This window comes from Macaca nemestrina, chromosome 13 (assembly GCF_043159975.1).
Source record: "Macaca nemestrina isolate mMacNem1 chromosome 13, mMacNem.hap1, whole genome shotgun sequence".
Classification (NCBI taxonomy): domain Eukaryota; kingdom Metazoa; phylum Chordata; class Mammalia; order Primates; family Cercopithecidae; genus Macaca; species Macaca nemestrina.
This window is the reverse complement of record NC_092137.1, coordinates 71,384,262-71,401,445: the sequence shown is the minus strand read 5'-3', so window position 1 is coordinate 71,401,445 and position 17,184 is coordinate 71,384,262. Positions and strand designations below refer to the sequence as shown.

The 17,184-nt window shown below is 40.8% G+C and overlaps 1 protein-coding gene across 1 annotated transcript; it reads left to right on the top strand.

Moving 5' to 3' along the window:
* The first annotated feature begins 46 nt into the window (after positions 1-46).
* LOC105465241 (methylmalonyl-CoA epimerase) lies at positions 47-16,684 on the top strand. The gene is made up of 3 exons (XM_011713527.3): positions 47-349; positions 5,821-6,158; positions 16,274-16,684. The coding sequence occupies exons 1-3, from the start codon at positions 310-312 to the stop codon at positions 16,424-16,426; spliced, it is 531 nt and encodes a 176-aa protein (XP_011711829.2). The 5' UTR covers positions 47-309; the 3' UTR covers positions 16,427-16,684.
* The last annotated feature ends 500 nt before the right edge of the window (positions 16,685-17,184 follow it).

Sequence of the window (17,184 nt, the reverse complement as noted above, 5' to 3'; positions counted from 1 at the left end):
GAGCCAATGGCAGCGCGAGCGCTTTCGCTTCTGCAGGGGCACGGAAATCTAAAATCGCCATGGTCGGTCCAAACGCCTTTGAACTCTCTAGAAACTTCGTTTTGTATTTTTCAGGGGCCCACAAAGGGTGACCCGTCCTGGCTTTAAGTTTCTGTTTTAGCTAAAGTAGGCGTGTTGAAGCAGGAAAGCAGCGCCCTTCGCCGCGCCCCTAACCTGTCTGTCCCCGCCCCCTCTGCCTCCCGCCGCGTCCTCTGCTGCGCGTCTCTCACCGTCCTCTGCGGGTCTGGACGTGGCGGGTTGCTTTCCAAAATGGCACGGGCGCTGAGGGCTGCCGCCGGGAATGCCATAGGTGAATACCGGGCACCGGCGAAAGTCGCCGTGGGGCGGGGGGTGTGGGAACGGAGGTCGGGGGCGGAGGAGGCCTCGGCGTGGCCAAAGCACCTTTATCTAATGCCCTCTCTCCCCCGGGGGCGCGTTCCACGGCCGCTGCTGGCACCTAGGCTGACGGTAACTTCCAGAAACGCCTCCGCGTAGTAGCGGGGATTGCCTTGTGCACGAGTCCCATTGCCATCCGGGAGCTGTGCGCCCTGGGCACTGCACCTTCCAGTATGTGGGCGGGAGAGGCGAGGGAACTTGCCCGGTGGGTCAGGCAGGGCAGGGACAGAAGTGAATAGAAGCGGGTTGGTAAGTTATTTTACTGCGCACCAATAAAGAGAATGGGGAGAAACCAGAAAGGAGAGCAAGTCCTGTAAAAACAACAACTGCTACTTCGGCCGAACTCCAAGCATGACCAGCTTTCTGTTGGGAACACTCAAAGGTCAGTGGTGTAAAGAATACAAAAGGAGGGATTTTTCCACATGCACTAATGTGTTTATCATCGCGTACACAGATAAAAGCATGTGGATTTGGAAACTTCCTTGAGTTCTCTCCCCCTTCATTTTTTAAAAAATGTGTACATAGAATAAGTTATGACAGAAATAACTGTAATAATTGTCACGTTTTCTGACTCTCACTTTCTCCTCTTTTTATCCTTTTTTTTCTCTTCCTCCTTTTATGAGAGGGCAAGTTTTTCCCTTAATCTGAGATTCCCTGTTAGGAAGAAGGTGCCAAGTGGTACTGCCCCAGAGTTACTCTGGTACATTCGTGATAAATCCTTTTAGCACCAGAGCACATTCTTAACCGTAAGGCATACCCTCTTAGGTGATACACAAAATAGGAACGTAAAAATATAAATAAATGAATATTTGGGAAAAGGCATTTTTATGTGTACTTTTAGAACTGCACCCTTTAATGATTGACAGTTTGGGAAAAAGTATGATTTCCAACGGGTCATATACATACTGCAAGAACTCAATACAGATAAAGGTGAATGTTTGTTTTGTAACTTACATACACGTCTTGGCATAAAGGAAAAATGAAGATAGTGTATTCCAAAGATTGCCTTTGATTTGTCCTATTAAGATACTTGAAACTTAATGGCTGCACTTTTGTGTGTGGTTGAATATACATAAAGTAAAATTTACCTTTTTTTTTTTTTTTTTTTTTTTTTGGGATAGGGTCTCTGTCGCCCAGGCTGGAGTGCGGTGGCGTGATCTCAGCTCACTGCAAGTTCCGCCTCCCAGGTTCAAGCCATTCTCCTGCCTCAGCCTCCCGAGTAGTTGGGATTACAGGCACCCGCCACCACGCCTGGCTAATTTTTTGTACCTTTAGTAGAGACGGGGTTTCACCATGTTGGCTAAGCTGGTTTCGAACTCCTGGCCTCAGGTGATCCGCCCACCTCAGCTTCCCAAAGTGCTGGGATTACAGGCGTGAGCCCGTGTCTACTAAAAATACAAAAATTAGTCGGGCGTGGTGGCGCACACCTGTAATCCCAGCTGCTCGGGAGGCTGAGGCAGGACCCGGGAGGCGGAGGTTGCCCTGAGCCAAGATTGCGCCACTGCACTCCAGCCTGGGCAACAAGAGCAAAACTCCGTCTCAAAAAAAAAAAAAAAAGGTGCTTTTTAAGACTGAATAATATTCCGTTGTGTGTGTATACCACATTTTGTTTATCCATTCATCTCTTGGTAGACGGTTGGGTTTTCCCCACCTTTTGGCTATTGTAATACAGCTATGAACGTGGGTATACAAATACCTCTGAATTCCCGCTTTTTTGGGGGTGTATATTCTCAAAAGTGGAATTGCTGGATTACATGGTAATTCTATGTTATGGCCCCTCTTTTAAGGAACATAAAACTTCGCAGGAAAACAAAAGCACAGAAAAATCAGATTGAACACGTAGAAAAGTTCTGAAAATGGAAATTGAACCTGTTAGGTGGGAGACAAGAATGACCAACTTACATGACTGCATAGGTTTACTTTTATTAATCATCTGTAAATGGGCTAACAAATGTAATCTGTGTAGTTACTGTAATGAATAAAAATAAAATTTGATCATAGTTTGAAACAAGTTGGAGATATATATATGGTGCTATGAAATTAACTGGTCAAATGGTTAAGAGAAAACTTACCAGACTAACTTGAAGGCACTTCTAATGAATGACTTTCTAAATCTGTATGTTTCCTCAAACCAGATAGGTGAAAATTCAGACTTACGTTTGGCCAGGCGCGGTGACTCGCGCCTGTAATCCCAGCACTTTGGGAGGCTAAGGCAGGTGGATCGCCTGGGGTCAGGAGTTCAAGACCAGCCTGGCCAATATGGCAAAACCCCATCTCTACTAAAAATACAAAAATTAACCAGGTGTGGTGGCACGCTCATGTAATCCCAGCTACTCGAGAGGCTGAGGCAGGAGAATTGCTTGAACCTGGGAAGGAGAGGTTGCACTGAGCCGAGATTGTGCCATTGCACTCCAGCCTGGGCTACAGACCCAGACTTGTTTCAAAAAAAAAAAGCTCATTACATGTTCTAAAATTAGATTATATGAAGTGAATTGTACACTTCAAATGGGTGAACTTAGTACTTTTTGTACAAATTTAACATCAAATGTCTTTAAATAATAAGTACTCTTAATGCATTTGACTATAGATCCTTGCAGTTAAACTTTTATGTATGCAAGGACAGTGTTTAAAAAGTGTAATCAGAAATAAGCGCAAAATCTGAACTGAAAGAAATGCAATGTTATTTTTAAGTCAGGACACTAAAAGTGATTAACAAGAACTGATATTGAAAGGAAGATTGGAATGAGAGTTAACATACACATCCGATTTTGATCTTTTACCTGTATACCAGCTTCCTGACGTATGTGAAAGTAGTTTCTTAAATCTGTATTCATCTTTACACGCATTTTTTATTAACACTTCTATTTTTAAATATCTTACGCATTTATTTGCACGTGGTTTTACATTGTAGTATATTCGTGCAAAGCAACCTTTATTGGAAAAATCACAAATTAAACATTACAGAATTCAAAATAATGCAGTTCTGCTGCACTATTCTGAAATGGGAGGCAGAGAAACCTAAAACTAAAGAGCTGTGAATTCCTACGAATTAGAGGGCAACCTGAAATAAAAATAGCTTTAAAAAGTTAGCTTCAGTGTTGGTAATCATTTTCATAATTTATGCATATGTTAAAACATCACATTGTATACCTTAAAGATACACCATTTCTATTAGTCATGGGACCTCAAGCTGGAAAAAAGTTGCTACAATTACTTGTAGCAAGAGAAAATATAATAAGAATTCAATTCACAACAAATTTTCAGGAGCACATTTTTATTAAATATAAAGCTCTATCTCATTTTAACCTCTTTATTCATTGTTCTCTACCCAGTTTCCTTGGTCTACACAATTTCACCTTTGGATTTTTATTGTTGGGCCATTTTTTTTTTTTTAGGTAAAATTTACATAACAAAACCCTTTAAAAATGTACAGTTTAGGCCGGGCGCAGTGGCTCATGCCTGTAATCCCAGGACTTTGGGAGGCCAAGGTGGGTGGATCACGAGGTCAGAAGTTTGAGACCGCCTGACCAAGATGGGGAAACCCCATCTCTACTAAAAATACAAAAATTAGCCGGGTGTTGTGGCACGCACCTGTAATCCCAGTTACTCAGGAGGCTGAGGCAGGAGAATCGCTTGAACCCGGGAGGTGGAGGTTGTCGTGAACTGAGATCACACCAATGCACTCTAGCCTGGGCGAGAGAGCAAGACTTCGTCTCAAAAAAAGAAAAAACAGTACAGTTTAACAGCAATTATTACATTCACTGGGTTTGTGCAACTGTCACGTTTATCTATTTCAAAACGTTTTCACTGGCCTAGTGTGGTGGCTCACATCTGTAGTCCCAGCACTTTGGGAGGCCAAGGTGGGAGGATCGCTTGAGCCCAGGAGTTCAAGACCAGCCTGAGCAACATGGTGAAACCCCATCTCTACAAAACATACAAAAATTAGCCAGGCATGGTAGCTCTTGCCTATGGTTCCAGCTACTCAGGAGGCTGAGGTGGAAGGTATTCTTTTTTGCAATTTAGTTTCAATTGTACATTTATGTATATGTGTACTGGGTTGTAATCCACTTGGATTTCATGGTAACAATGAAACTTACTAAGTTTCTAACTTGTAGGTTTGTTGTGAATATTAGACAGTTGGTGTAAAAAAATAAATGCAGTGCCAGACAGTATGTGCACAGTAAATTCAGGCCATTCTTGTTGTTAATGACATACAATGACTCTTTGCTGAATGAATGGAATGCAGAGTTGTCTGTGGAAATCAAGAAACTATCTGATGAGGACACAGTGATAGTGAATTTTAAAAATGCTAAAAACTGGCCGGAATGGTGGCTCACGCCTATAATCCCAGCACTTTGGGAGACCAAGGTGGGTGGATCACCCGAGGTCAGGAATTTGAGACCAGCCTGACCAACATGGTGAAACCCGTCTCTACTAAAAATACAAAAATTAGGGTGGGCACAGTGGCTCACACCTCTAATCATGTCACTCTGGGAGGCCGAGGCAGGTGGATCACCTGAGGTCAGGAGTTCAAGACCAGCCTCGCCAACATGGCGAAACCCCATCTCTACTGAAAATACAAAATTAGCTGGGCATGTGGTAGGCGCCTGTAATTCCAGCTACTCAGGAGGCTGAGGCAGGAGAATCTCTTGAACCCAGGAGGCAGAGGTTGCAGTGAGCCCAGATCGCGCCACTTCACTCCAGCCTGGGCAAAAGAGCAAGACTCCATCTCAAAAAAATATATAACACACACACACACACACACACACAGACATTAGCTGGGTATTGTGGCGGGCACCTGTAATCCCAGCTTCTTGGGAGGCTGAGGCCGGCAAATCACTTGAACCCAGGAGGTGGAGGTTGCAGTGAGCTGAGATCACACTGTTGCACTCCAGCACTTCAGGCTGGGCAACAGAGCATTAAAGAGTACTGTATGTATTCTTTTAATGTATGTTTATACCTTTAATGGACTTGTTACAAAATATAAGACAAAAAATTGGGTACAGGTAGAGAAATTGCTCGTTCTTATTAAATATGTTGTTTCATTGTGAAATGCAGAGAGAGAATAGCAAATAATTCTTAATATGCCACTATTCTTTAAGTGTTACCGGTAAATATGAATCATTATGAAAAAATGTTATTCTGTGTTTTAAATCTAACTACAGCTCAGAATTAGCTTTTTTATTCCAGTCAGTTATTTGAATGGGCAGAGCAGAGTAATTCTGGTGTAAGTTTTTCCATTTATCTCCTGGTTTCATTTCAATAATTGAAAAGAATAGATATATAAATAACGAATTTTTGCATGTGTTGTTTAGTTTTTTAAATTCAATTTAGAAGTGTATTAATTCTCAAAAGAAGGATATCAATGGCTGTTCAATTTTTCAGGGCTTTTTTCCAGACTCCAAGCTCCCATTCCAACATTAAGAGCTTCTTCCACATCACAGCCCTTGGATCAAGTGGCAGGTTCTTTGTGGAACCTGGGTCGACTCAATCATGTAGCCATAGCAGTGCCAGATTTGGAAAAGGCTGCAGCATTTTATAAGAATATTCTCGGGGCCCAGGTAAGTGAAGCGGTCCCTCTTCCTGAACATGGAGTATCTGTTGTTTTTGTCAACCTGGGAAATACCAAGATGGAACTGCTTCATCCATTGGGACGTGACAGTCCAATTGCAGGTTTTCTGCAGAAAAACAAGGCTGGAGGAATGCATCACATCTGCATCGAGGTATTTTAATTATTTTAATGCCTGGTATTTTAAATCTGTCTTTTAAAATATGTCTTTTACTTTTTAAGACTAATTATGGTCACTGTCATTAGAAACTTTTGTAAGGTTCTTTATGGAGAATGATAATATTCATCCTCCTCAAAGATGGATCCTTACATACCTTTCTTTTCCCTTTAGAAAATTCTAACATATAATATTAATGTATTTTTTTGAAGTCTGGATTCAGTGACCACTGTAAGTGCCACCAAAGTTAGCCACAATATAGAATCTGCTTTAGAACTGATCATGTGTGACCTCCCATGTAACAGGAATACAGCTGTTTTCACTATCACAAGGCACTTAGGAGAAGCAAATGAAAAGACTTTATAAAGTAAAGCTTTCAATGTACATGCTAAGTATTCTTTATAACTCTTTTCTCTCCTTAAAATTCTAATAACTTCATTATTACAAAGTCAATACTTTTCAATTACTGACTGATTTTTAAGATCTTCTGAATTGCATCTGCCAACAATTTTTAAAGGAATGTGAAGAAATGTTAGACAAGAAAAGTCTCATTAGAGAACATTTCTATAGATGTTCATGTTCAGATAACTGCCTTTTAGAATATCAGCAATGACAATTATGCATCGATTTAATTTGCTAGGACAATTCTTTTGATAGAAAGAATGACATAATTGTTAAGCCAAATTTCTTTTTCTTTTCTTTCTTTTTTTTTTATTTTTGAGATGGAGTCTCACTCTGTCTCCCAGACTGGAGTGCAGTATGGTGTGATCTCGGCTCGCTGCAACCTCTGCCTCCTGAGTTCAAGTGATTCTCCTTCCTCAGCCTCCCAAGTAGCTGGGATTACAGGCATGCGCCACCATGCCCAGCTAATTTTGTATTTTTAGTAGAGATGAGGTTTCACCATGTTGGTCAGGCTGGTCTCAAACTCCTGACCTCAGGTGATTCACCTACCTCGGCCTCTCAAAGTGCTGGGATTACAGGCGTGAGCCACCTTGCCCGGCCTTTTAGGCCAAATTTCTAATACAGAGGAGAGGTAGTTTGATTCTAGAGTGAATTCAAGGATGTATTTAGTTCATTATTGCAAACATGTATGAAACCCTACAATGTGTATTCTGCCAAGTACTTGGAATTTAGCAGTGAATAAGATATGAGTCATGTCCATAGTGCGGAGGGCCAGAAATTTAAACACTCCAGTGCAATATACTATGATAAGTAGATTTGATATGTGTGACTTCGCAGTAGCACAGATGAAGGAGATTGATTGCTTCTGGCAAATTGAGTTGCTGGGAAGTCCTTATAGAGCGTGAGTTACAATGAATGTGAAGGAATTCCCCAGGTGAACAAAAGGAGAAAGTTATTCCAGGCAGAGGGAATTGCACGTGGAAAGGCACAGAGTTATCATAACAGCTAACACTTAGTGGCGGGGTGTGGTGGCTCATGCCTTGACATGGCTTGGCTGTGTCCCCACCCAAATCTCATCTTGAATTCCCACATGTTATGGGAGGGACCCGGTGGGAGGTAATTGAATCATGGGGGCAGGCCTTTCCCATGCTGTTCTTGTGATAGTGAATAAGTTTCACAAGATCTGACAGTTTTATAAGGGGGATTTCCCTGCCCAATCTCTCTCTTTGCCTGCCGCCATCCACGTAAGATGTGACTTGCTCCTCCTTGCCTTCTGCCATGAGTGTGAGGCCTCTCCAGCCATGTGGAACTGTAAATCATTAAACCTGTTTCTTTTGCAAATTGTCCAGTCTCGGGTATGGCTTTATCAGTAGCATGAAAATGGACTAATACACACCTGTAATCTTAGCACTTTGGGAGGCCAAGGTGGGCAGATTGCTTGAGCTTAGGAGTTTGAGACCAGCCTGGGCAAGATATCTCTACTAAAAATACAAAAAGTTAGTCAGGTGTGGTGGTATGCACCTGTAGTCCCAGCTACTTGGGAGGCTGAGGTGGGAGCATCACTTGAGCCCAGGAAGTGCTGAGGTGGAGGTTGCAGTGAGCTGTGATCACGCCACTGCACTCCAGCCTGGATGACAGAGCGAGACCCTGTCTCAAAAAAAAGAACTAACATTTAGTGAGTCCTCTAGTAGTATGTCTACAAAGTAACTCAACACATATTATTTTCTTAAATTCTCATAGCTCCCCTGTGAGGGCCCTATTATCCCCATTTGACTGGAAAGGAAACTGAGACAGAGTAGTTAATTTGCCCACAGTCATATCAGTAGCAGGGAGTGAGGCTGGGACTGAAACCCAGATTGGTTCTGATTCCAGGGTCTGTACTCTTACCCATGTTGCCAGTTGCCTTCATTATATTAACTGAGTTTTAAATTCGTGGTAGGGAAGCTATAAGACCTTAAGCAAGGAACTAAACAAGGCCTAATATTAGCCTTTATTTTATTTTTAGGGAGTTACTTTTGGCTGCAGGTCTTTGTCAGTGGACCTGAGGGTCTGTCTAAGCCCTACCCCACCCCCCAGGGTGAGAAGCAGGACCTTTGAATCCACTTCCCTCTCTCCCACACTGCACTATTGGTATTCCATCAACAGAGTCCACGCCTTCAAAGGAGGCTGGCTATGTGATTTAGAAGTTCAGTTAAGTAAGGAATAGTGGAAGCTCAGTAATGTAATGGCAGATTCAAAAGCAGAGATTGGAAGAATTACATGCAAATGTATTGAGTATAAAATGAAGGTAGGTAAGAGGAGAAGGTGTGAAAAGTGGTTAGTTAGGTGCTATTTTAGTATAACACCACCATCATCTTTCTCTGCCCTCCACAAAAAAATTAAGTGGCTTAATAAGATTTTATTTTTCTGTTTTCAGTCTAATATTAGCTATCCTATGCTGATGGGCAGCTCTGCATATGACACATGACTTACATATGACACGTAACACATGACTTACAAGGTTGCTCCAGGCATCACCATTTGCCAACCAGAGGGAAGGGAAGGTGGAGCAGGAATACCTGGCAAGGACCTTTAAGGAGATGCTCTAGGATCACTTCTGTCCTTATCCCATTGGCCCAAGGTTAGTTACATGACACACTTCTCTGCAAGGGAGGCTGGGGAATGTAGTCTCTAGCTAGGCAGTTGTGTGCCCTGCTGAAACTTGGGAGTTGCTATAATTAAAAGGAGGAAAAGGAGAAAGGTACTGGAGGCCATCAATGGATGCCACACTTGGTGATTTTTAAAAAGTGGTGTGTCACCTGGGCACGGTGGCTCACGCCTATTACAGCACTTTGGGAGGCCGAGGTGGGCGGATTGCCTGAGCTCAGGAGTTTGAGACCAGTCTGGGCAACACGGTGAAATCCCGTCTCTACTAAAATACAAAAACTAGCTGGACGTGGCGGCACACACCCGTAATCCCAGCTACACGGGAGGCTGAGGCAGGAGAATCGTTTGAACCTGGGAGGCGGAGGTTGCAGTGAGCCAAGATCATGCCACTTCACTCCAGCCTGGGCAACAGAGTGAGAGCTCTGTCTCAAAAAAAAAAAAAAAATGTTGAACCACTCATCAGAGAATTGGCTTTCCCCTGTGTAATTATCACAGGGATACTTTTTGTCCTTTTTCACCAGGATCTTATAAAACCTCTGACTTAGCATGTATCTGTTTGCGCATGCTCCATAGCTTTTCGTTGACTCAAAGACTTGCTGAAATGTCCCTTTCTCATACGTGGATTACTATCTCACTAGTTAATCGTCATTTTTCTGTTGAGGTTGACTTGGTTTCTATTTTCTCTTGTGAGGTTTACCCATATTTCTTGTGTGTCTTTGCCTCTCACTAGAGGAAGTTTAGAGGGCATCTTGTTCCATTTATTCTCTTGCTCATGTATGGACTGAGTCACCCACTGTTTTCTGGCACAGCTTGTGTTTGTGGTCCAAACCTGTCGCCTTGCCTGCCTTCTGCGTGCCTCTGCTTGAGGAGACAGAGCTGGCCATGCTTTCTCTAGAGAGTTTACCCAGACAGCACAGTGTGTCACAGTGAAAACTTTAAGGGCCACCAGAAATATTTACTTACTCAAATTTGTATTGAGTTTGTAAAAATATTTAAATGCTTCCCTGCTGGTTGGTAAACAGCTGCTGCTCTGTAACCCCTGAGTAACATTCCTTTTCCAAAAGGACCCTTTTCTGGGACCCTTCAGATACCCTTCTCCCTCTACAATTTTTTTTCCTTCAGAGAGAGGCTCTCACTCTGTCACCCATGCAGGAGTGCAGTGGTACGATCATAATGCACTGTAACCTGGAACTCCTGAACTACAGGCATCACCTCATGATGCCCAGCTAATTTTTTTTTTTTTTTAAGAGACAAAGTCTTGATATATTGCCCAAGCTGGTCTCAAACTCTTGGCTCAAGCAATCCTTCTACCTCAGCCTTCCAAAGCTCTGGGATTACAGGCATGAACCACCATGCTCAGCCGCACAATTCTATCTGATTAGTATCTTTGTCTGTATTTTTCTGGTTGTTAAGTATTTTTGGTATCACTCTGTCCTTCACTGTAGAAGGTGCTGGGGATATGTGGCTAAACAAGTAGTCCCTGTCTACCCAGAGCTTGCCTGCTTGCTTCATTTATTCATACATGCTCCACATTTTCCAGAAAGGATTAAAGGTGACTGACTAAAAGACAGCCTACAAAATACAAAAGGATAAACAGAAGTAATAGTACTAGTTGAAACTTAGTGCTAGTTGAAACAAAGAGGAAATATAAGGAATGATTAGCATACCTTACTAGTTTAGCCAAATACAGTCCACACCGCATAACAATGTTTCAGTCAGTGATGAGTCCACATGAGGTCCCATAAGGTTGTAACACTGTATTTTTACTGTACCTTTTCTGTGTTGAAATGTGTTTAGACACCATTGTGTTACACTTGCCTACAGTATTCAGTAACATGCTGTACAGGTTTGTAGCCAAGGAGCAATAGGCTGTACCCTATAGCCTAGATGTATAGTAGGCTCCACCATCCAGGTGTGGTGATGTTTGCACAACAATGAAATTGCCTAGTGATGCGTTTCTCAGAACTTGTACCCATCAAGTGACACATGACTGTATTTCTTTCTACTTACCAAAAACAAAAAGGGAAATAGTATTGTATGTCATATGTACATGACATACAATATGTCATAGTATCTATGACTCCTCCCCATTCCTTCCCTTCTTGAAGACTTCAGGTAGGACAGAGCAGAAGAGTCATTTATGTTGATAGGGAGAACCAGACTGGCCTAAAGCAGGGTGTTTGGGCCTCCCAAAGTGCTGGGATTACAGGTGTGAGCCATCGCGCCCGGCCCAGGGTCCCAGCACCCTTAATACTTTAAGTTCTGGGATATATGTGCAGAACGTGCAGGTTTACTGCCAAACAAAGCATTAGGAGTTCTCTTATGAAATCATTCAAACTTATGAGAAGCAGAAAAAAAATCATATCAGTACTCTCATCACCCAGGTTCAACAGAGTTCAAGCTCTTGCTACACATCATCTTTTTTCTTTTCCTTAGATTATTTTAAATGAACAGCATGTCATTTTACCCTTATTCAGTTTGAATCTCTAAGAAATACAAAAATAACCACGGTGACATTATCATCTTTATTTTCTGGCACTTCAGTCAAAATTAAAGGTAAATCTTTTGGAACCATCTATACACAGCTCATAAATTAAATTTCCCAGATTGATTTACAAATTTTTTTTATAGTTGATTTGTTCTAATCAGGATAAAAACAAGATCCAGTCATTATAAATGGTGGTTAATCTCTTCAGACTCTTTAAAAAAAATTATGAACATCTTATTATAGTTTGATACATTTACCACTATTAGTGAACCAATACCAATTCATTGTTATTAGCTAAAGTCTGTACTTTATTCTTATTCCTTTAGTTCTTACCCAGTGTCCCTTTTCTATTCCAGGATCCCATCTAGGATTTCTCATCACATTTATTTTTATTTTTTTAATTTTATTTTAAGTTCCAGGATACATGTGTAGGACATCCTGGTTTGTTACATAGGTAAACGTATGCCATGGTGGTTTGCTGCACCTGCCAATGCATTACCTAGATATTAAGCCTTGTATGCATTTGCTATGTATCCTGATGCTCTCCCTTCCCCTACTCCTCCATCCCTAGCACATCACATTTAGTCATCATATCTGCTGAGGCTTCTCTCGCATGTGGCAGTTTCTCAAACTTTCCTTGGTTTTTTGTTTTGTTTTGTTTTCTAACCTTTTTCTAGGATCTCCTTTCCTTGTTTCTGATGACCTTGACACTTTTGAAGATTACTGGTCAGTTATTTTGTAAACTGTCCTTTAGTTGAGATTTGTGTGATATTTTTCTTAAGAGACTCATGTTATTGATTTTGGGGAGAAAGACCATAGAGGTAAAGTGCCATTCTCATCACATCATATCAAGGATTCATGCTATCAACATGACTTACTCCTGTTGATATTAATCTTGATCTCCCAGGTGAGGAGGTGTTGTCAGCTCTCTCCACTGGAAAGCTGTTCTTTTTTCCCCCTTCTCCATATTATCCTCTTTTGGAAGGAAGTCATTATGCAAGGCCCACACTTAAGGAATGGAGAGTTATATCAGTATGGACTTGTGGATATTTATTTTATGACTTGCATTACAATCTAATACTACTTTTTTTTTTCCCTCAGATTGTTCCAGCTTTGGCCATTAGGAGCTCTTTCAGTTGATTCATGTGTCCCTTTGACATACCCCCATCATTTTTGGTTTTGTGTTTGTTTTTTAAGCACTTCCTTTCTTTTTCTGGCACTCTAAGATGCTCCAAATTCATCTTCTATATAAGATGCTCCAAATTCGTCTTTACTCTTTGCCCTAGCCATGTAATTAGCCATTTTATCTAGGAGCCCTGGTTCCTACTATTGGAGAATGGTATTAGAAGCCAAGATCTAGGTTTGTGCTTATTGCTACTAGGAGGATCATTGTACTGAGCCAGCACGGCAAGGAGATATAGGTGTGTATACTGTGTATATACACATATCTATACACATTTCTATATATAACTATATTATAGAATTCATGAAATGTCATAAACTCCTGAGTGTATACTGATGTCTCCAGCTCTAATCCATTACCACATAGACCACACTGGCCTTTATCTTCTCATTCCAACAGTGAGAAACTTAGCTCCCACTATCAGCTATCCATCTACTTCATTGTCCAATTTCGGTATGATGTGTGGTAGTTGTATTCATCTTCTAGGGCTGCTATAATAAATGATCACGAACTTAGTGGCTTAAAACAGAAATTACTCTTTTCACAGTTCTAGAAACTAGAATTCCAAAATCAAGAGGTAAAAAATATGGAAGAAAAAGAAAACAGAATAGAGCATAAAACAGATGTAGGACATGGTCAAAAGTTCTAGCAGAGTATAGTTGAAGTCCCAGAAAAGAAAGAGAGAGAAAATAGAACAGAAGCAATAATTGAAAAAATAGTTGACAAGGACACTACTAATCTGGTGTAAAACAACCTATGGTTTCAAGAAAGTCAGCAACCCCAAGTAGGGCAAACAGAAAACCACACCAGACCGGGCAACAGTGATTCACGCCTGTAATCCCAGCACTGTGGGAAGCCAAGTCAGGCAGATCACTGGAGGTCTGGAGTTCAAGACCGACCTGGCCAACATGGTGAAACCCAGTCTCTACTAAAAATACAAAAATTAGCCAGGCATGGTGGCTCATGCCTATAATCCTAGCTACTCAGGGGGCTGAGGCAGGAGAATCACTTGAACCCAGGAGGCGGAGGCTGCAGTAAGCCAAGATTGTGCCATTGCACTCCAGCCTAGGTAACAGAGTGAGACTGTCTCAAAAAAAAAAAAAAAAAAAAAAAAGGCCAGGTGCAGTGACTCACGCTGGGAGGCCGAGGCAGGCAGATCACGAGGTCAAGAGATGGAGACCGTCCTGGCCAACATGGTGAAACTGGTCTCTACTAAAAATACAAAAATTAGCTGGGCATGGTGGCGTGCGCCTGTAGTCCCAGCTACTCTGGAGGTTGAGGCAGGAGAATTGCTTGAACCCTGGAGGCAGAGGTTGCAGTAAGCTGAGATCACACTACTACACTCCAGCCTGGCTGACAGAGTGAGACTCTGTCTCAAAAGAAAAAGAAAGCCACACCTAAGCACACCATAGTCAAACTGAAAATCATAGATGACGAGAAAATCTTAAAAGTAATCAAAGTAAAAAAGACATAGTATAGAATGACATGTAATGACACTTTTTACTTGCTGACAGAAAAAACCTGCCAATTTAGAATTCTGATTCTGGCCAAGTTGGTGTAAAAGAGATCAGTTTATCCTCCTCCCTGAAACAAACAAGCAACGTAGACAGAATACATGAAATAATGGATTTCTGGCATTGGACATCAGGCAGCACAGGAGTTGATTTCTGAGAGAGGGTAAACAAACAAGATGAGTCCTACAGTTACCCAGTTTACTGGCTGTAGAGAGTTTCCAGACTGCAGTACAGGAAGGGGGAATCCACACAGAACTTAGTGGTCTCCCTGAGTTGAGATAGGAGTTGGAAGTCTGAGGAGGCCATGGTGCTAGAGTTCACAGCTCTCTCGTGGAGAGCTGCAGGAGAGCTGCACAGAGAGTGAACTCCAAAGATCTGTAGTACCTTTCATGTCTTCATCTGAGTATTGCACGCATGTTAGAAAGCTAGAAATAGAACCCCTTGAAAGCATTGGAGGGAATAATCCACACACAGAGGTGGGGATAGTTTTTTCTTACTAGTCATAGTAATTTCCGTAACATTGGGAAGAGTACTCAGAAGGACTTTGGCTTGGTAGTGAAGAAAATTAGTCCTAGACTAAAAACTGCTCCAATCCCACCTAACACAGCAGAAAAAAAGCTTAATAATATTGATATGAATTTTAAAATAAAATTGACAATGTCTGACATCAGTGAGGACCAATTTTCCTCACTAAGTGGGTCGGGCTGCTCCTGCCACGAACTTCTAGGTCATGTTCTATTCTGAAAAAGATGAGAATTAACCAGCTACAGTGCAAAATGTCATGAAATGAGCCGTGTCCAGAATCTAGGCATGTGTGACTTTGATATACCTATGAGGTTTCAAAAAGAAATATCAGAAATATAAGTAGAATATGTGCCATATGAAGAAATCATAGCTTATTTATGTAACATTTAGTATCCTCATTAGCTGTTCGACTGGTTTTAGAATTCAGTATATAATCCTTGGCTCTTTGGAAATAAAATTGTATAAATGTTAATATTTATTAGATCTGAATGGTAGGTACATGGGTGTTATACTAGTCTCTGTGCTTCTGTGTTTTTTAAAATTAAACTAGTGATTTTAATTAAACTAGTGATTTATGACTGCCTAGGAATGTGGCCATTCATATCATACCTTTTCATGCATTTCCTAGGTTCCCAGTCTAAATGGGTGACTTCCCAAGATAGAGGCAGATCATTTCTCCGTCAAGTATAGAGAGACACATCCGCTCCTCCTAGAGTGTCCATAAGTATGAAGAAAATAGAAATAACTTAGAAGAGGCTGCAAAAACATTAAAGTTTGAAATTTTTTTTAGATGGGGAATAGCATTTTAATGGCAATTTATTAGTGATTTTCATGTATATCTTGATAATGTCAAAGGTATTTTGGCAGGGCAAGTTTTGGGGATCAGGGAAACCCTTGTATTTGCTAAGTACCTATTATGCCATAAACTGTACTGAGAGCTTTTTATCTGTTACCTCGTTTTAATCTGTAGTCAATTTATATGCTAGACCTCGTTTGCGTGTTATAGATGAGGAACCCAGGGTTCTCAGGCAAAATCAGTGTCTTCAATCTCACTAATAGTACTGCCAGAATAAACTATTATAAAGTATATCATACATGATTCAGATTATAAGAAGAAACATTTACTAATGGTGAAAATTCTAAGCATTGTGGTTGCTTACCTAGAAAAATTTAGTAACTTCTTTTACTTCTCTGGAAATTTTAAGCTTTTTTTTTAATGTTGATTTAAGAATGGTCCTGCCCACAGGCAGAGGAGATAGACTGCCTGAGCTCTCAGTTTTTTTTGAATATTGTGATACTGTAAGTTGGTATTTTTATGGTCTCAAATGTGTTCAATGTATTTCCTTTTCTTAAGGTGGATAATATTAATGCAGCTGTGATGGATTTGAAAACAAAGAAGATCCGCAGTCTAAGTGAAGAGGTCAAAATAGGAGCACATGGAAAACCAGTGATTTTTCTCCATCCTAAAGACTGTGGTGGAGTCCTTGTGGAACTGGAGCAAGCTTGATTTATATTTGCAGGCAACTAAATTAATTGACCTGAAAAAGCCTATCAAATACTATGAAAATGTACTATGACATTGAGTCCTTCACTGCTTCCAACATGTAAAAGTTCACAGTTAAAAACTGAATTACAGAAAGATTATATACGTATATAAATCCATAAATATGTATATTTAATTAACAAACATATTTGTTAATTTGAATTTGAAGAAAACCTTGATTACTAATTACTTAGGGAACATTATTAAAGTCATATAGAAATAGATTATTCCTTTTCTACAATGGGGTAATTGAATGTAATGTGTTAGCTATGTACAAGGATATGTGTGTGATGTTGGATGGATACACAAAGGAGTTATGAAAGTATATGACAATTTTGTGTCTCATATTTGGGGCAAAACTTTCTAAGAATGTTTCGAAATACTTTTTTAGAGCAAACTGTTTAAGATTAGGGAATTTTGATCTCAGAATTTTTGCTCTTCAAAAACAACTCATGGTCACAGGTTCCTCAGGGTCCAGGTGTCTTGGGTGCTAGGGCTAGATGTATAGGAAGTTTTGTGGAAAACCTGGTGCGTCATCCAGTGGGTGCATAGGTGGCTGAATTATTTTTTAAATCAGTAGTAATTTGTAGAGTTATGTATCACTTAGATGCTAGAACACCACCACAGGTCCTAGGGGAAATATACAAAATGAATAGAAATCCACTGCCAAGATGCTTACGGTTCAGTTGGGGATAGTACTACTTGAAATAAATGTAAACACT